Source organism: Vanessa tameamea, chromosome 3 (genome assembly GCF_037043105.1).
Source record: "Vanessa tameamea isolate UH-Manoa-2023 chromosome 3, ilVanTame1 primary haplotype, whole genome shotgun sequence".
Lineage (NCBI taxonomy): Eukaryota > Metazoa > Arthropoda > Insecta > Lepidoptera > Nymphalidae > Vanessa > Vanessa tameamea.
The window spans coordinates 4095187-4116718 of record NC_087311.1 but is presented as its reverse complement, the minus strand read 5'-3'; the positions used below and the strand labels follow the sequence as shown (position 1 = coordinate 4116718).

Below are 21532 nucleotides of genomic sequence, written 5' to 3'. Positions count from 1 at the left end.
TCATTGAGACTCGGAACTACCAGAAGCACATAATACGCGCCTCTAATCTTCAATCAGATACATGCCGACACTGTCATTTTAATCTTGAAACAATTCAACATATAACTTTTGCCTGCCGAGCTCTTGAGCAAACTGATTATAAACATCGACAAGACCAAGTGAGTGTCATTATACACCATCATCTCGCTCACAAATATAATTTTATAGATAAGAAAATACCAAACTATAAATACAAACCCGACACCATACTAGAAAATAACAGGTGCCGCTTATACTGGGATGGAACCATAATCACAGATAAAACAAATCACTTCAATAGACTCAATATCACACTGCATAACAAAACGAATACAACTGTTTATCTTATTGACATAGCTATCCTTAACACTCACATCATACAGTTGACAATTTCGGAAAAGCTCTGTAAATATCAAGACTTAACAATAGAACTGTGTGCATGCAGACACCATCCATATTGTTCCCATAGACATCTCATCAACTGGGGTAGTACCCAAAAACCTACAACGCAGCCTTAATATATAACACATTCCTCGTCACACTAATCATTTACTCCAAAGGCAGTAATCCTCAGCACTTGCCGCCTCACCCGCAAGTTCCTTACGACTTAATCCATCTCAGCTGCCTATACCATTACTTAGGACCTACTAGCGCTTGCCTACGGCCCGTGTGTTTTCCTACACACACTGGCCTCTTATGAGGTCTCTCTTATGAGGTAACTAAATCCTTTATCCTCATAAGAGAGAAAAATTAAAATAACAATATAATAATTAATCTATTACAATAATAAAAGAAGTTAAAAACATGCAAATTTATATTTGCACTAGAGTGAATAAATACGTAAACACCCTTTTTTATAAAAGGAAGGGACATTTGTAACATTTTTATACAGCTGACACGTAACGCTCCTATTCATGACATAAACACGTACTAAGTATATAGTGTGGCTCTACGTTTTTCACATGGAACGTGGAATGTTCAACTTTACGACACTATCTAGGTGGTTCTGTAATTATGCTGTTTTAAGACGGAATTTTCTCTTCAGCAAATTCAGGAAAATCTTCGTCTTATTTTCTGTTCTTAAATTTTGAAATAAGATAAAAAAACAATAATAAAAAAAAAACTAAATTCGGTAAAAGTTTAATATATAAAATAATTGTCACAACATATTTTGTGTTAATATTTCGAAGAGCGTTTTGCTATCGGTCTTTATATAGATTAACTGCAATTTTTCGCCTCAACATTGAAAGAGGTATAAACGAACGATGAATAAAACAATGCGAGTTCTTGAGAGACAGTTTTTTATATTTTAAATGTTTTGTACAAACACATACAATAACCATTAACTATTTTTTCTAACATTGGCTCACTCGCCTTTCAAACTGGGACACAACAATACTAAGTATTGTTGTTTAGTGATAGAATATTTGATACACGTAGTATCTACCCTGAAGTCTAGCATCAAGTAAATTAAAAATAAAAGAGATAATAGCGCTACCTGCTGGATTTGACACAGCTAATATTATTAGGAGCTCATTCATTAGCTCAGACTTACGGTACAGACGTGTGGTAGTGAAACTCGACTCAAAATTTATTTGTAAGAAACGATAAGAGATTTAATCTAATTTTGTCTTCAAACAGAATAATTACAACAATTTAGATAGTTCTATGAAGTTATTATCCTATTATAGAGTTACATATATATTATTATGTATTTTAATGTTATTCGTATATAAAAAATATGTCTTTTTCCCATGGCATTCTACTTGGGTTAACGCATCCGAATATTTATACGATTTTTATTCTGCTGAAGAAGGTTATTCGTGATATTTATAGCCGGGGTCCAAGAGATTCATTAAGATGTAAAATTAAAGCAATTAAAATAATTACTGTCGCTTCTCAATACGTATTTGATAACGTTATGTATGTACACAAAATCATATATGTTTTTCCAGTAATTGTGACACCAGCAACAACTATAAGTTAGTAACTACTTTTACTCGATTACATAAGTTTGATAACTCTTTTATTGGACAATGTATTCTCTTTTCCAACAAGATCCCAGAAAACGTTCAAAATTGTTCAATTGTAAAATTTAAAAGATTCATTTATGTGTTACATGTTATTAACTAATGTAATTTTAGGCGATTGCACATAATGGGGATAAAACGGTGACCCCCGGGCTATTTCAAATAGAAGAAAATGTATTTTATTATTGTAATGAAACTGATAATTGTTAGATATACGGGAAAAAAAACCGTCCAGTTACTTTCGCCCGTTCTTCTCAGGTCCGAAGTAATTATTACCGGACCGGTGATATGTTTGGGCATTGGTTGGCGGACGAGCATATGGGCCACCTGATGGTAAGTGGTCACCACCGCCCATAGAAAAAGACGCTGTAAGAAGTCTTAACCATTCCTTACATCACCTATGCGCCACCAACTTGGGAACTAAGATGTTATGTCCCTTGTGCCTGTGATTACACTGGTTCACTCACCCTTTTATTCGGATCACAACAATACAGAATACTGTTTTTCGGCGGTAGAATATCTGATGAGTGGGTGGTACCTACCCAGACGGGCTTGCACAAAGCCCTACCACCAAGTTAAGGTCAAGGTCAAGGTCAAGTCAAGGTAATTAAGCAAATGATTTTACATTAAACATATTTTCAGTTTGACACTCTATATTATAATGACAGTGATTTAATTTGTAGTTGTCATTGTAATTTTTTAACCAGATTTGTACCTACAAAAATATTGGAGGTAATCGTGACTGCCTCGTTGGCCCAGTGGCTACGTATAAGGCCCACGACCCCAAGGTTCTGGGTTCAAAGTTCAGGCAAGGCAAGCAAGATATTCTGGAGTCTAAGTTAGAAGTGTGTACACTCTAGCCACTGTTTTTACGCACACTTTAATACGTTCTGCGCAGTGAGCGAAATCGGTCAGGATGTCATCATCATTATTATTGAGTAATTATTCGTAATTAATAAAATAAATGTACATTCATTTATCTCAAGCTATCCGATTCAACCAGTAAATAAACATATCTAGGAAAATACGAAACTATCCGCCTGTGAAGTTATTGGAAATTGAATTCGCCTTGACGGCAAAATGTGGTTCCACGTTTTCTGCAATTTACCGTCTGCGTTTTGTTTTATTCCTTGTATAACAACAGTCGCACAGTCTAAGCAGATTTGTTGTAAATAAAATACATTTTCTGTTTAACGCATTCTTCTTAATTACATTACATTAACAGCCTGTAAACTTCCCACTGCTGGGCTAAGGCCTTCTCTCTTTCTCCTTTTGAGTAGAAGGTTTGGAGTATATTCCACCACGCTGCTCTTGGTTTGCAATGGGGGTTGGTGGAATACACATGTGGCAGAATTTCGTTGAAATTAGACACATGCTGGTTTGCTCACGATGTTTTCCTTCAGCGCCAAGCACGAGATGAAACACATCTTAAGCACATGAAAATTCAGTTGTGCTTAGTGGTTTTGAACCCGAAATCATCGGTTAAGATGCACGCGTTCTAACCACTGGGCCATCTCGGCTCCCTCTAATTCTTCTTAATGAATTGTTGCAAAACACCATGCCCATGTAAAACTGTCCAAGTTATATTATTTTCTAAAGGAATTTTCTGAAATGTCCACGAGAACCATGAAATTTAGTCTCAATCTCAAGAAATTAGCACCTTACTTTTATTGTACAAATCGCCGTTACTTATTTTAATTTTAAGGAATTTGTTTTTCGCATAGATGACCTTCGAACCATATGGTAATTTATTTTCCGTAGATGAAAATTTCTGCTTGATCTGTGTAAATTGCAATAACGTTTCATATAAAGTAATTAAGTTTGGATAAATCGAGGGTGTTTGGTACGATCTGCTCAAATGTATAATTTAAAACAAAATCTTTCGCGTTCGAAATGGCATTGGGTCTGATAATGAAATAAATTGGTGGCAATTCATGTACAGCGAAACGTCAAAGAAATTCTAAAAGCAATCGTGGTCTATTCAAGTAAAAGGTTGGCTATTGAAGAAATGTATCCAAGGACTGTGACTGAGTGAGTCTTTTCAAGTTTTCGATATCGTTTGTTGTGCGCTAACAACCATCATTGAAAATCTGAAAGGTGAAAGAAACCTGCAAGTCGTAAAGAACAGATCTTGTATATAGATTTTGATTGTGAATTTCTAAAATTTTTTTAAAAAGGAAGTAAATATTTTGTACAGATATATGCTATAACGATACTTATACACACACTGCCAAAGTGAATATAAGAATTATATAAAATTTGGTCACGTCATGCACGTAATTTAATTGGCAAAGAGCCTTTGGCAAGATAGCCTAGACGGGTATCGATTAAAATCTTGCATTGTTGCAACTTTTTGGTAAGTTCCGAAACAAAATTAATACAAATATTTTTTTCTCACAAGTTATCCTTGGAAATGGCAGAATTTAAGTACTAATACTTTCATTAAGTACATATATGCTTCTATCCTCTCTCAAATCAGCGTTAAATTAGTATTACGAGAACCTTACACTAATATAACTTACAAATGATGCATAGAACCTACGTTTTTCCTATGATATGCTAAGAATCGTAAAATAAAAAAAATATATATTTAGCATTTTATGTGAGTTCTCATTGCAGATATATCATTATTTTAATGATCATCATAATATGATGTTATATTTAACTTATATAACAACTAGCGGAAATATGGGTTTCATATTACAAATCATATGTGTAAACTTTTTGTGCTTAATTAATCGTGGAAAAAAAGTAAGATTTTAAGCACCGATCACTGTCCGTTGTTATTAAGTTTATATTTCGCTCAGATAATCGGAATTGCAATTTAACGGGGAAATCCTTTATTGCTAATATTATTACCGTCAATTGAAAACGGCATTTTTATCCATGTTGTTTTATGATTGTTATAAAAAACAAAAGAAACATAAAATTACAATTGCGTGAACCAAAAATTCTTTAAATAATTTACTTTGTAGCGAAATTCTTAAGAATTTGTTTTTATAATTTTTATCTAATCATATACAGTTAATATTGTGATGTTAAAACAGAAAAAGATACATAATGTATTTGTACGTAAAGTATAGAGAATCCATACTTAATATTATAAATGCGAAAGTAAATCTATCTGTCTCGCTTTCACGCCAAAACTACTGGACCGATTTAGATGAAATTTATATATATATGATAGAAGGATACACGCCACTGTGGAATACAAAGAGGTCTTATATTAACGTAACATTTTAAGTTCATTTATAAAAATATTCATATTCTACGATGACGACCTCAATGGTCGGGTAGTGTGTACACCGGTTTTCATGGGTACGCCACTCCGAGATCCCGGGTTCGATTCCCGGCCGAGTCGATGAAAATAGAAAAAGTTCATTAGTTTTCTATGTTGTCTTGGGTATGGGTGTATGTGGTAGCGTCGTTACTTCTGATTTTCCACAAATGCTTTAGCTACTTACATTGGGATCAGAGTAATGTATGTGATGTTGTCCAATATTTATTATTTATTTATTTATTCTACGCGAGTGAAGCCGCGAGTAACAGCTAGTATACGTATATTTTTTAACCATGAACTACATAATATATTGCTGAAGTCAAATTTCATAGACAATTTATTTGTATATTTTCATAGACAATTTATCCATCACCAAAATAAATTCTCTTGATAGATCAAAGCGTCGAATGTTTCTCACGATTCGGCGTTAAAGTTGACAACGAGGAAAATCGTCCTTCACGTTCAGGAATACTCGAATGCGCAATTTTTCGCCTCAACATTGGAAGAAGTATAAACGAACGATGAATAAAACAAAGCGAGTTCTTGAAAGACTGTTTCTATATTATAAATGTTTTGTATAAAGTGAATTTGGATATATTTACGCGTTAGCAATGGAAAAACATTCTTGGTCCAAACATTTTATTCGAAATTAATTTAAATTTAATTTGGCAAATGCGTTATTGCGTCCACTTGGCTGGTTCAAAGTTAGTGTTCAAACACAATTCAAAAAATGCACAGGTTTATTCAAAAATTATTTAAGTTTGTACTAGGAGATGGTAGGACAGTGACTGTTACTGTTGACTTAAAAACATTTACATTACACATACTGATGTTGTATAATTTTTTTTTTTTCATTATTACAACATATTTTTAATATATATCATTAATTATAGTTTGATATAAACTCTGTCTCTTTGTTGCCACATCACCAAGCTACGGAGCTGACGGTAATGAAATTTGATAAACAGGTAGCCTGATTCAGGAGGAGGAGAAATAAAAACCGCAGGTCAAGTTACCTTTAGCCAAGTTACCAAGGGGAACAGCTAGCTTCTTTTATGGAATATTTTAAGCTTATAAAATTTCAATGCATTTATCAAAATATTCTATTTTATTATTAATCGTATTCCTAAACTTTACTAAGTTCTAATCTGAAATAAAATAATTAGATTGAAAGATATAAATCCTGAAACTTGCCCGAATACGAGTAGTGTCTGAACGTAATTTATGGAACGACTTTCTGTGAAAAATGTCCCAAGCCAATAGCAATTTTAAAGGTTCGGACACACAAACGCGACCAAGCGACTATTTTATCTCGTTCCGTTACAAATAGCTTGGCATTTAATACACTAGCGATTATAAGAGCTGTATAATACCCACGTAGATGTTTAGTTTTAAATTTGAAATACATAAGGTATTTATTTATAAAATTTATAGCTACAATATCATATACTGGATACTGGATTTTACTTTCATTATGTGTTGTCTTCCATTCGATGTACATGTAAATCATTCATTCCCTCATTCGTTCTATTAGGCAACTCTATTCAACTCATCAAATAAAACAAACATTATAGTCGATTACTTTATTATGCAATATTTACAATTATCAGTACTATTATTATTAGATATATTTAGTGGTTCAATCTGTTATAATGAAAGCAATATTTTGTATGCAACATATCATTGTATAAGGCGCAACGCTCTAGCCTTATTTAACCAATCCGAACGCGACACGTAGCTTCCACAAAGAACGCGTTTACCGTTGAAGCCCGTTCTGCCATGCAAAACTCTGAAGTTGTCCATCACCATTACAAGGCCTGTGGTAAAACACATAATTTATTTATTTTATATTTTGAAAATATGAGCACTTTAAGAAATTATAAACAAAATAGAGTAAATTTAAATTATAAGAATAATTAATTGTTAAAAATATATTTAATGACACAAAAACGCATGGGTCTGGAATGTAATGATTTGATTTGTTTAAGAGACTCCAATAATATACTTCTATTATATTCAAATCAAAATATTCACGTAGGCTCATAAAAGAACTTTTTTGTCGTCATATTACAGTTTTGTATTAAATAAAGACTACCATCGTATTTTAGTGGAAAACTCCATACTGACTATAAAGTGGGAATAGTTTTTTTTTTTTTTTTTAGTTGTAAAAAGATGCCTCAACATTTTGGTAATTGTAATTGTTATTTTAGAAACAGTCAATACTTAATTTGAGATTTGATACTTGATGCTTAAAGTAAATTTTGATCCTATACAAATTATATTTTAATTAATTCAATTACCAGTTATTGCAAACTGCCACTTAGTGTATATCGTATTAATATGTACATTCTAGAACGTTCTACAACTTTAAACTTCCAAAGTTTTGAATAGTGGAATGCAAAGAGACGTTACGAGTTACCGATTGTATTTCAAGCCTTACCTGGTTTAAGTTTAAATTTCCACTGAAATTCCGGATTTTCATAGTATCTTGACAAATTCCGCAACGAGCGATAGTATGACCTGCATTCCTCGTCGTTGGGGAATGCCATCGCTGAACGATCGTACACGTTAAATCTATAAAATATTTATCCTTTGGTTAAATAATACATAGATATATTTTATTTATTTCAACAATAATATGCAGTTCTCTTTTTTAACCGTATTATGCTTGTAGCTATGTTACATGTATTATGAAATTATATACGTTTTGTGATTCTTTTACTGTGGTCAAGAATGTATCTATTTATTTTTTCTTTTTGATGTAGGTAGGCGGACGGTTAAATGGGTCATCTGATGGTAAGTGGTCACCACCGCCCATGTCATTAGACATTAGTACTGTAGAAAATATTAAACATTTCTTACAACGCCAATGCACCACCTCGGGAGCTAAGATATTATATCCCTTGTACCTGTAGTTACGCTGGCTCACTCAACTTTCAAACCGGAATAATAATACTAAGTATTTTTGCTTGGCGCACGAACTTACGAATATAGATATAGAATAATTACAAGATAACTCTAGTCTATATTCGTCAAATCACTCAATATGACTTTAATCAACGTTTTTGAAACTGGAAGCTTTACTTACAAATAAATAACGTATGTTCATTTCATAAGAAGAAAAGAAAATTTTCACTTCGATTTATTGAAATATATGTGCAACAAAACCAGATTATTTTTAAAATAATACTATTTTTGTTTTATTTGTCTCTTTTATCTATACTTATTAAATTAATTCTTCAATGTTATTATTTCTTATATAAATGAAGAGTGATTCATATTTTATTTAATCTATTACATATAATTAAATTGAAGTGTTTATTTTTTATATTAAAATAACCGCTTTTTACTAAATGCATATGTATGTATACATGGTACATATGTACCGTATATACAGATTTTTTTTTTTAATTTTTGTTTGTCTGACTGTCTGTTTGTTCCGGCTAATCTCTGCAATGGCTGGACTGATTTTGACGAGACTTTCACTGGCAGAGAGCTGATGTAATAAGGAGTAACTTAGCTACAACAATAACTTTTTTTTTAATTCAAACGCGTACGAGGTCGCGGGCACAGCTAGTTATTAATATAAAAATAATTTCATATAAGCAAAATATAAGCTTCGTAACACAACATTACATATTTGATTAATTCCGAGTTACCCTTGTTTAGTGTTGTGTTAACTCATTCAGGAGCGTAAGCTTCCTAATTAAGGAGGTTCATACCTTGAGAGCATTCACGAACTTAATAAGGAAAGGAATAAAAAAGTGTAATTACATTTAGGACGCTAATTAATTTTGTATGAAATGGCCTGGAGAAAAATACATTACATTTGATTTTATAGCTCGTATTTTGTTTATTTAAAAAATTAAAAGTCTTTTAAGGATTTTTTTTCCATTTGTTTCGAGAATGTTACAAGTATATTATATTCTGTACAAAATAATAAACCAGGTATTATATCGTTACAAATCCCCCTAACAATTCGAATTGTATTGCTATTCCAGTATTTTTTATTTTTTGGTTCGTATAATTCAATTCCAATCGGGCGAGTGAAGTGCTGTACTCCTAGCTAGGTTACAATATAATCTGTATTAACGAGTAGCAGTCCCGTTCCCCTTTTTGTATGTTACAAAATAATTATGTACAATATATTTTCCCTGTATGACTTTTAATAACCACATTTAATTGTTAACAAAATTAATAACAATATCTGTCTGTGTGCGCATATGGTTTGAAAGGTGTGTGAGACAGTTTAGTAATCCCATGGCAGTAAATGTCTTTTTTTTAAACATGTGGTGGAGCAATATAAAAAGATTACTATTTCATACCCTGTCAATTATTACTGTAAATTATTCTTATGTTCATCACTCTGATATTTAAAAATAAAAAAGTTTCCAAAACTAACCTCAAATAAAGCGAATATGATTTATCAACTCGTATATTTCATGTCTTGGTGGTAGGGTGATGTATAAACCCGTCTGGGTAGGTACCACCCATTCATCATATATTGTGACACCGGAACACAACAAAACCAAATTTAAAGGTGAGTGTGCCAGTGTAACTAGAGGCAAAAGGAACATAACATCCTAGATCACTAGGTTGGTGGCGCATTGGCGGTGTAAGGATTGGTTAATATTTCTCACAGCTCTAATATCTATGGGCGGTGGTGACCACTTACCAGGCCGCCTAACTATATCGTAAAAAAATGCATTTAATTCAGTATATTCAAATGTTTCAAGCTTTTGTCTCTAGTTAAAGTTAGTCCATAAAAAGATGTAATATTGATTGCATCAAACCTAATTTGTGTGATGTCTTTCATCTTGTCCAATTTTATGACTGGCGCTGAATATCTATAGTGGTGACCATCTTCTAAATATTCGGCTTCCACGTCAAAGTTCGTTAAGAATTCAAAGTCATCGTGATGTTCGTTCTTCAATCGGGTCGCTCCGTAAAATCCATCAACTAGTAGCGTTTCGCCACCGGATCCGCTGGAATGTTCTAGACAGTGCAAAATCTGAAGTCTGTAATATTGAAAAAAATAAACTTATGATTAGACTGTATACATATGTATATAACGTGATGATTCTTTTATACGCTGAAAATTAATGCACACATTTTATAACAAAAGATTTAACAAATGAAGTGAAAAAAGACAATATGCATTTCTATAGTATATAATATATACATATTGCCTCGTTGGTCCAGTGACTTATGAGATTTTTCTTTCAAAAATTTTTCAGTACAAAGCAAACAAGTCTAAATGAAGTTTGTACACTCCTGTCTCGGAAAGCAAGTAAAGGGGTTGGCCCTGCGCCTGACCTCTTTTCGGCCTTGTCAGATGCGTCGTCCCATTGGATTATGAGAATGGAGAAGTAAAAAGTGATCTTGTGTTTGCGCATACATCTGTGCACTTCTTATGGTCTGCGTATTTGGCAGGCCTTTGAGATAGGTTGCTGTGACCCATCACTGTAGCATGTGAGGGTTTTTTGTGTGTATTTTGGTGCACAAGGCGTCCTGGTTAATAGCGAGAATTCCATATCCCACCAATCCACGTGAGAAAAAAGCGTTAGTGCTTTCCCAGCGAGAAAAAAGAGCTGATGTGGCCGAAATAGATTTTTCGAAGATTGGATTCAAACCCCAGCGAGCTCCAGTGAATTTTCATGTGCTTAGTCTGAGTTTATGAAACGTTTGCTTAGTTAGTGTTATTTTATGCATATAGTAAAATATGAATTACCACTTAATTTAAAATATATAAGTTATCTTACGACATTCTAATTTTCGCTGAGTGAAATATGAATAAATACATATTGAGAACGTGGTTCAGCTTATAAAAAATAGGTACTTATTAATCTAATCACATAATTAAAGAAGTACTTATATGTTAGAGATATGATACATTAAAACGAAGAGAGAGGGAAAGAGAGTTGAAGAAAAGACAGTTGTCTTCACTTTAATAATAATGTAACAAATTCAACCTCACCCTGCAGCTTCAGTAAAGTAAGTATTGTCGTTATGTACAGCTAATGGTAAATTTGTATATGCGGTGTCAGCGTGATCCTGCGTCGTAGTGAACTCCCACATCCCACCGAACATCGTGTGCTGAACACCACCTAATGCATTGCACACTGCTTCCGTCGCTTCCACTGATACGTCTACCTAGAGATGATATGGAATTAATTAAAATATGATTTTGCATTTATTGGCGATGTTACATATACATGTGTTATGTTTTCTTAAAACATTTAGTTTTAAGAAATTGCAAATTGTATATTTTTCTCTCCTATTTTATCAATTTTAAATCTTAATTTACAACGTCGCAACGAAACTTTCATATATCGCATAATATTTGTTACTTAAGTAAAAAAATATGATAGATTATTAATTATCTTGAATTACTATTCAATTTGATATATTTCAATGACGACAACGACTTCGCATACTAATGAAGAAACAAAATCATTGTATTTGAATGGTGACGGAATATAAATTCACTTATTAATTATATTTTTGAAGTACTAATAACGAGATACGTGCTTGTACCTAGGCTACCAATTAATTTAATTATTATTGAAGGCAAATTTTTCAGAGCGCGATGTGAGAAACAATTGATGTCATGTTTTATATTTGAGAGCAACGTTTGATTAAAACGTTTTTATCGCAAAAAGGTTTAACGTATGTCTTGGTTACTGAGTTAATTGTGATAGGCTATAAAGTAAAATAAATTATTATTGTCTGTAAAGACAATATTTTAAGTTGAAGAAATATTTTCTGTCTTGATTTTACTAACTTCGACAAACGTCGAAGTTCATCATCTGCCATAATTGATAATAATGTGAATTAAATTATTTCATATTTAAATGAGTTGATGATAAAAAAGAATATACGTAAATACACATGCTACGAATTCTTTATTATTTTTAGTGATTCTGGAAATAGATTGTCTCGATTACACATTCCTTATTCAAATAAAAGTCTTAAAGTACTGTTTTCATTCTTACATTTTCAATCAGAGCTACGCCGTAATCTAGGAGGGATTTAAATACTGCTTTCGCGCCATTGACCGAATTAAGGAATTCATCAACATGAATTTTCGTGACTTTATCCGCTACGTCTCCTCCACTCCACATTATCGGCTTTAGTCTTCGACTGTCCCTCCACTTGTCATAACTAAATTCTGCTAAGAACTCAGCTTTGTAAACTGATTCATGATTATCACTCCCTGGAAAAATATATTGTTATTCATATAAAAGCAATATTGTTGGATATTGATCGAATCGAGATGGATATCCAACAGGATAATTACTTGAAAATCTAAGAAAGCACCTGTGAAGAAGAGTAGAGAGAAGTTTTCATGTGTTTATATTATTAATTATTAATCTCGTGAGAGTGATAGAACAAGGAAAGAAAAACTGCATGTGGTAGATGAAACTCTGACACATTTATCTACCAAACCTCACTAAAAACTACTAGCATGAAGTGGAAAATTTTTGTCCAAAACTTTAAACATAAATAGTTTATTATTATGGTTGCAACTTTATTTCTCACCCTATAACCTAACTTTTACATCTAAGTTTTATATCAGGGCAATCATACTGTGCGTATTAATTGGGGCTATCAAAAATTACCTATCAACTTTGTCCAACGGGACATTGTCGTGGTGTTATTGTTGTTCTAATAGTAGCATGTGATGTATTGTCAAACACTTGAATATTATAACTTATGTATATCAAAGACAACAACATTTCAACAATCCACAATGCCTCAAGAACAATGTGTAAGAAGTTTAAATCAAATCAAATCAAAATATATGTTATTCAATTACGCTTTTGATATTTATTATTTATTTTACAGCGGTTTCATATTGACTGAAAATGATGACGTTGATACAAATTTCACCTAATTTGGTGTGCTATGTGCAATAATTTAATGAGACTATCTTTATACGAAACTTACAATATATACTTTATATATAATAGTTGCTCGCGACGAAATTTTACATAGTTTAGCAATAGCTCGTAGGAAAATTAAATTCTTGAAATACTTACACGTTATAGTAAGTTGATCTTTATCATATTTCACGTTGCTTATGTTTACGTCTGGTATTTGTAATAAGTGATGAGCTCTTTGGAATGTATCTGCATGGTAGCAAGTCGAACATCTGTAAAATTAAAAATTGAACTAATATATATATGCCAACATATATTCACGAACAAAGATGTCGAAACACACATAATTCGATTACATTTGGATGTTTTAAATCTGGATAGATTTTGTCTACATAATCTTATTTCATTATTTTCGATCGAAATAAAATAATTGATTTATGATGATTTTAAGCTTAAAAAAATAAGTAATATATTATATTTATATAGCGACGATTATATAACTGTGAGAGAGTGATGACACTGTTTAATTTTGGCAAAATAATATTTACCTGCAGTGATCACGCAGCCAAAATTCTTCATAAGCAATTGATGTGCCATTTTGAAATTTTACAGTTAACACTTTGTCTAGAACACTAATTGTTTCTAACACTGCAATAAACAATGTACATAATTATAATCTATGAGAATACTTTTTTAATTTAAGCTGTAATATAATATTGGATATAAGCGTAATTTATATTTAAGTGAGGTACAAATTTCGAACTAAATAAAATTGCTATTATCACACAAGTCACGTTAATTCGGCTGTTTGGAAACAAGCCTACAATTTAAAGCAATTGCTCTAATTGCGATGAAAATGTTCGCAAATACATTGAATACAAATTTGAAATATATACCTATTTCGCACGATATATAAATTTAAAAATTTATAAAAACATTTAATTTTAGTATAAACTATAAACTAATATATTATCTAACTAATTTTAGTTCTGAATTGCAATTAATATTTTATCAGTAAAAAAAAAATATATCTTAAAAAAACATCAAATATTATTCGCATATAATTTAATAAAAGTTTTAAATCTCACCTGCCATTTTCTACAAGCTAATGTATTCAGAATACACGTCTGTCGTCACTCATTGTCTAAATGAGCTTGTGAGATTGCTGAGCTCAAAGTACATTCATTAAAAATAAATAATATATAACACTAATTGGCTTATCATCTGGGGTCATTAGGTCTATATGACGATTTAGGTTTAACGTCCGCTAGCAATACGTCACCGTAATATTCGCGCGATTATAATCTACACTATTATTATTAAAGGTCTAATAAAAGTTGTATAATTGTTGTCAGTGATTTATCTCTTTTTGTCATCAGCAATTTGACATTCAAAACATAAGGCCAAAGCAATATCTAGGTCTACAAATATTACATCACTTATTAGGGAAATAGGTTGATGTGATTATTAATAACTTTGTTTAGATAAGCTTGCGTTTCCTATGATTTATTTAATTTTAGTTTCTGTGATTGCATTAAATTATTGTCATTAATGTTTCTCTGATAATTAAATGTTTTATATTAAATTTATTTTTCTAACTGCTACAGCTTCCTTTTTGTTTCTATCTTTTTTTATTGCTTTTTACACTTAATCTTTATTCGCATGATAGTTTTTTTTAAAGGAAAATAGTGACATATCAGAAATTTTAAGATCCAGAATGTGTTTGAGATAACTATCATGAAGTTATTATAATGGTAGAAATAATAAACCGCATATATCCTCCTTGATACCACTTTTAATGTAATTTTTACCTATTAAACCTATTTTGTCTGTGATAATATTTTTTTTGTTATATTTCTGTTTTATTTTTAAGAGATTATCTTGAGTTTGTACTGAAATAAGATAAACGGCTATAGTTACACGATATATTTTCACTCAGACTCCTTAAATGCTACAATGAAAGAATAAATCAGCAAATACCGTTGGGACTCAGGACATGGAGACATTATAAGGATTATTCTTCCATTTCAGACACGTGATATGTGTAAAAATGTCACGTAAAACGTAAAGTGTGTGAATTCCATTCGAAAAAGTGCCGAAACGTTGGCAAAATTTACCAAAGTACTTTAAGTCTGTATTTTACTGACAAGTATGTGTTAACTTTTTCTTCGATAAAATTTTGTTGAGTTTAATCCCAAAAAAAAATGTGTACAGCTCTCGTGACAGAAGTGACACCTCATTTTCGACCTATTTGCTTCAGAAACGTTCATTAGTTGAAACGTTACCGTACTTTTTTTTTATTTCATTTATTTCTCTTCAGACTTTTCTATCCGATTCTTTTTGGAAACGTGTTGATATTTCATGCTTCCTTTATATTATGTTTTATTAAATGAATTATATAAAATATATATCAATTTATATAATTGCATGGGTGATTTAGTCCGAATCTGTGATCTTATTTATTCTTTGAAGTTGTTATAACATCTCATGTTAGTTGCCATTTAAGTAAAGCAGTTTCATTTATTTATTTTAAAATGTTGGTGTGCCACCACTATTTGAGGCAAGTTGCAGGTCTAAGAAGCGACAGGACGCAAATGATGCAAGCTGTCTTTTTGTCAAGACTTTTGGTCCTAAACCTAGCTCTATCTAACTGCGAGATTGTTTGTTTATCGGTCGAGTCAAGTCTGACTAGCAAAGTAGGATTTCATACTATAACCGTAGAAAAATATGATTAAAGAAAAAATTACGTCCTAACATTAAAGTAAAGTAAGCTTAAAACTGCAGTACATTGGTTTGTCCTAGCAATTAAAACATGCAAAAATTTAGCTCGATCGGATGGAACTAGTTTCAAATACAGAGATGGAACTCCGTGTCTGCATTTGAAGGTTACGTACATTGCATGAAAATTTCGTACATTCGACAAACCATCAATCATCAAATGTACGAAATCCTAAAAATTTGCATGATACTATTTTTTTATATTTTATTATGGAACGAGATGCTCTTATGAGCAAAATGAAATTAAATTGGCTAACCAAGCTTACACTAATTACGACAAAATGTAATTCGTAAGATAATGAATATTTATATACTAGACGAAAACCCGGCTTCGCTCAGGTTAAATAAATAAAATTCAACAAATACGGCTTGTCATTTATTGATAATTTATTGTGGATAAGTTTCCATTGAGGTTACCGTACACCTGCACGCAATTTTATTTGTAACACAATTACTAAACTCACCCGTAAACGTCAAACATGGCCATCTTCATTGAACCGTTGAACTTCATGTCATTGAATTTTGCGGATATAATATATTGTCGATTTGAAAATAATAATTTTTGAACGATCTCGAATTGTGGATAGGTTTCGATCGGGTCTATCGTAGACCTGCACGAAATTATGAATACAGATGTCACCTTTAAATAAGTCTTATTACTGTTATCACATCAAGGGTTTCGAAGGCGCTAATAAAAGGCGTAGTGCACACATTGTTTACGCTCAATACATATCTTAGGTTTCTTTTCTATGTGTATGCCATTACATAAATCCTGGGTCATAGAAATACTTAAAAATAGCTCATTATTACAACGATTTAATTTACATCTAGTAAAGCCAGTGATAACAACTAGTTAATAATACACACTTAGAGACCGCGCGTTGCTTTCATTATGAAATATCTCGTATTACATGCCACAATATCAATGTACATATATTGTATTGTGTAAGTATTATTATTACGGCCCGCAAAGCTGCGAAAATCGTACCCACATATCAGCACGGTAATACATGTTTTCAGTTCAGGATATGGGATATTTTATAAATATCTTTAGTATACATTCGGACGCAAACATTGGTCATAAATGTTTTTTTTTATATATTACTTATAAAATGCAATTGTAGAGCATGTAAAATATATCGGATATTAATCAAATTATATAACCGACTACCTCGTTAGTCTACTGGTTAGTTTATAAGGGTACAAAATTCTTGGATCAAAAAACAGGTAGGACCAATAAACTATACATGTTTGTCAATGAATTCTCAGTATCAGCCCGGAGAGTCAGGGACATTGATCAGAAGAACATCACCATACATACCATTTATACTTCTTTCATCATAAAAAAAAAGAAAAAGAAAAAATACATCGATAACTTACACGCGTACAATCTCTTACTACTTAAACACACACACATAAACACTATTATGTTATTACATTTAGATCCCAAAAAAATCGATTCTCCACTGTCATTTTGTTCGGACTGTGTGTCGTAGTCTTTTATTCATATAGAACACCCAACCGTAAGCGCCGGAAATATGATAGACGAAATCATATTTTGGGTCAAACGTTCTATTATGTCTATTTTCGTTATGAGCTCTAATAGTAAATAACAGATGTACATCTGGGTTATAAACGGTTGCTTAATATCGTTCAATTGTTTTATGACAATATCCTGAGTCGCCATAGCGTTTTTATATAGAGTGGACAGAATGCTAATTATGGTACATACAGTCCTACAATTCTATCGTCTGGTTTCCTGTATTCATCCGGGGTAGAACGTAATACGTTTCACTAAATCATTATTTGTTTTGTGTGTTACCCTGACAGTTTTTCCCACTGCTGAAAATATTTTAATTAATGGCATCACTGATTTAATTTATTATTCATTAGTTGAACGTTTTTTGACATTTCTCTCCGTCTTTCAAATCTATTTTTTAATTAATTATTAATTGCATCAAAACCAATTACGCTTTGTTGTATGTGTTTATTAATCATTGTAATATTAATTGTAATATTATTTAACGACCTCCGTGGTCGAGTAGTGTGTACACCGGTTTTTATGGGTACGCTAATCTGAGGTCCCGGGTTCGATTCGAAAAAGTTCATTAATTTTCTATGTTGTCTTGGGTCTGGGTGTTTGTGGTACCGTCGTTACTTCTGATTTTCCATAACACAAGTGCTTTAGCTACTTACATTGGTATCAGAGTAATGTACGTGATGTAGTCCAATATTTATTTATTTTATATTTATTATATATTGTTAAAAGAGAAAAGTCATAAAATACCAAGTGGACGAATATAAATCTCTTTACACATTGGCGGTGACGTATACTTAATGTATACTTAATGCAAATACGCGAACGTGCTAACCCAAGTATAGCCATTAGATTTGTGATATTTTCATTTTAAATTCAGCATACCACCAGTCAAATACCTAGTTTTTTGAAATCGTGTCAATTAAAAACTTATATAAATAAATAATGCATTACTAAATTTCTGCTCAATTAAAGATGCGGTGTCAGCCCAGCAATGGAGCATTAGAGAACTGTTATATTTTTTCACGATTATACCCAATATTAATATATAAGTTAACCATAAACTAATATTATTGTTTGATAAAAAAACATTTGTGTTAAACACCACAGTATAATATACTGAAAGCAATCTGAAGAGATGAAGCTTGAGCATTCTAGTCAATTTCTCAAAAGTGTGTTCTCTTCAGATAGCGAGTTTCAATTGATTTAAGACACAATAGTAATTTGAATTCTCATTCTTTTAAAATATTTAATCAAAGATTAAATTAATACTCAAATATAAATGTTCAATTGTTTCTCTACTGCTTTAAGATCTGATCTGTGTTTTATTGTTAAGTAATATTTAATGTCTTTCTATAATTACCACATTTTACTTATACCTGTAATAAAAATGCGACAGTAACTCTGTCTGTCTGTTTGTCTTTCACGGGCAAACCACAGAGCCAAATTTGATGAAAATTCGTATGGAGCAAGCTTGCACTAAAGGACAAAGTTTATTTTTTTTATGCCTAACACATAGTTTATTCATATTGAAAACCATTAGGATGGAATGTCATTGCTATATGCAATAGCATATAGGAATTAAGAGTCACTAACAGAAAATGTATCCAATAGCCCATAGACTGTTTGAATAGACTGCGAACATGTACAAGGTCAATATGTACATGTACTAATGGATAAAGAGAATTTCAATTTCACTGGCGGACACAACTTCAAAGGCTTGCTAGTAGGTTATACGGACTTACAATAAAATAATATGGCATAAACTATACTATACTATAGTGTCATTTCTTCCATTTATAAAGTATTTTACTTAAATTAACAAAACATATTTCTCCAATAGCACGAAAAATCGTAAATCGTAAATGCCAATGATATATTAATATCTACATTAATATCATAAAAATGTAATATATTTTGATGAAAAACTGAACTATCGAATATATCTTTAAGAATTATAATTATGTTGCAACATCGAGGCGGATAACTGATTACAATACATTTGATAACGGCCAAAACTTGTGTATCGCTCGTAAAATTTATATCAACAAACACGGATCTCAAGTACGCAGCCTTGACTTGCGTCTGACCCTTCTTTCGAATGGCAATAATGAAATGGGAAACCTAACCGCTCTTTGAATTGTAAATGTAACGATTTCCAAGCGCTTGCTGTAACTTCTTGTCTCTCTTGTTTTTGAAGGTTAAGTCGCTTGAATAATTGGGGGGTTTTATTTGAACTAATCAGACTAATGTTATTCAAGTTAGAAGTTTGTTTAAAATTATCTGTTAGTATATCAGTCTCATACAAATCATCTACGTTCGTTGGAATGTAAATTTGCAAGATAACGCCCCATTCCTCACCGATTTTGGCCACCAGTTTTAATAGAGATTTGTCAAATGGTTATTATTTTAAATCAATTTTGTGGAAATTTTAAAGAGCGACCTTTAGTACGAATTCGGTCATGTTCGAATACGAATTTCCACCAGCGTCCTTTCTGATCATTTTATTTCGTTTGCTTTGAAATAAATTCCTAGTTTTTATACATTTTCGGAAAGCTAATTAAACGATTTTGTTTTTAAAATAATCTGCAGAACAAGTTTCATAATAATTTTTTTTTTGTTTTTCAGGCACATTTGAGGGAAAAAAATATAGAAATAAAATCGTTTTCCGTCTCGCATTTTTAAATTTGGATCGATAATTATTGTTTAAATATTGAAAAATATCCAGTGTTTAATCGTTTTTGTAAATCAGAAGAGAAAAAGTAGATCTTAATCGAAACGTTTTTTTTTTTTAAATTTTGAAGTTGCAATTTTGACTTATTTTGATAAAATCTAAAAACGTGATAACTCAAAAATGCTACACTTTTGCATTATGCATATGGGGGTTAAAATTATCGCAAATAGTCACCCCTATCACCTCCTAACGGGAATACGTCGAATTACCAATAACCCTGTATATATACATGAGATAATTTAGCATGTTAAGTTTTCATTTAAAATATTGATAGAATTTGGCCCGATATTCGGATTTCTGGAATTACGCCAAATATAGTCAATTCCTAAAGCTGTTACGATTATGAATGTTGAAGTATAACAGAACGCAATAATTATGATATCGTAATAATTTTAGTTACTACACTTTCGTATAGAACTATAGGTTATTTGCGAAGCAATTTTCGCCATTAATTCTTAGCCCTTATTCAGATAAATATCTTATTAATACCTAAGAAAATGTATTATAATATACAATCACCTTTTACATTAGAATATAGAAGATATTATTAGAGCTGTCTTTATAAACACAATGTCATTAGGGAAATAATTATGAATTCGGTCTCACATAATGTTTACTCTATAAATGCTTAAATATTGGGTCTTAAAGAATGTTCCGTAGCTGTATAGTTTTAAAAAAAAAAAGATTGACATCTCTCACTTGCTTCTGGAACGTTCTCGAATGTATTAACATACGGATTAAAAATCTTTTTTCATCTTTTTGGTGTTTGCATTTCCGACATTAATCTATCAGATATCACATATTCGAAATTACGTGCAAAAATATCGTTCGTAGAAAACGGGTGTTAGGAAATAAATTTATGACCTGGGCAGTAGAAATTACCCAAATTTGAATCAATAAACCGTGAACAAACATTGGTCTATGTTTCTCAATAAAATTATGACTCAATACAAATTTTATATTATTTATGTTTCTCATTTATAAATTTACTTAAATAGACTAATAAATAAAGAAACTTTATTAAATGAATCGCTATCGATCGGGTAGCTACAAATCAGTTCGCTAGTAAATAATAAAATTAACTGAGATGATAAAATATACGTAGACTATATTTAAGTTCTTTATTGTGTTTTATTTTATTATTTATATATCAATCATTATCTTAAGAATATTTAAAATGTACACGATTTGTTTTATACGAGAAAGCTTATCTCTATTAGACATTTCTTTCAGTCATCCTAGTGTGAGTTAAATGCTTTATAATTTTATTGA

At 31.5% G+C, this 21532-nt stretch overlaps 4 protein-coding genes across 4 annotated transcripts in view; 2 read left to right on the top strand and 2 right to left on the bottom strand.

Annotated features, from left to right (window-relative positions):
• The window catches only part of LOC113397339 (dehydrodolichyl diphosphate synthase complex subunit DHDDS), a 412132-nt gene that overhangs the window by 87291 nt on the left and 303309 nt on the right, over positions 1-21532 (top strand). The window lies entirely within an intron of this gene.
• Positions 1-21532, bottom strand: part of LOC135194112 (putative uncharacterized protein DDB_G0285869) — a 317179-nt gene that overhangs the window by 286277 nt on the left and 9370 nt on the right. The window lies entirely within an intron of this gene.
• Positions 6959-14410, bottom strand: LOC113397397 (trimethyllysine dioxygenase, mitochondrial). Its single transcript, XM_026635717.2, has 8 exons — positions 14300-14410; positions 13760-13859; positions 13371-13483; positions 12324-12544; positions 11306-11481; positions 10122-10346; positions 7769-7902; positions 6959-7145 (listed from the first exon to the last, which is right to left on the bottom strand). Exons 1-8 carry the CDS (start codon positions 14304-14306, stop codon positions 7009-7011), a joined length of 1113 nt encoding a protein of 370 aa, XP_026491502.2. The 5' UTR covers positions 14307-14410; the 3' UTR covers positions 6959-7008.
• LOC113397343 (mitochondrial import inner membrane translocase subunit Tim8) overlaps positions 7112-21532 on the top strand; it is a 312742-nt gene continuing 298321 nt past the window's right edge. Inside the window, exon 1 of the mRNA XM_064218799.1 lies at positions 7112-7122. The gene's annotated coding sequence lies outside the window, so the exon portion shown is untranslated. The remainder of the gene's footprint in view (positions 7123-21532) is intronic.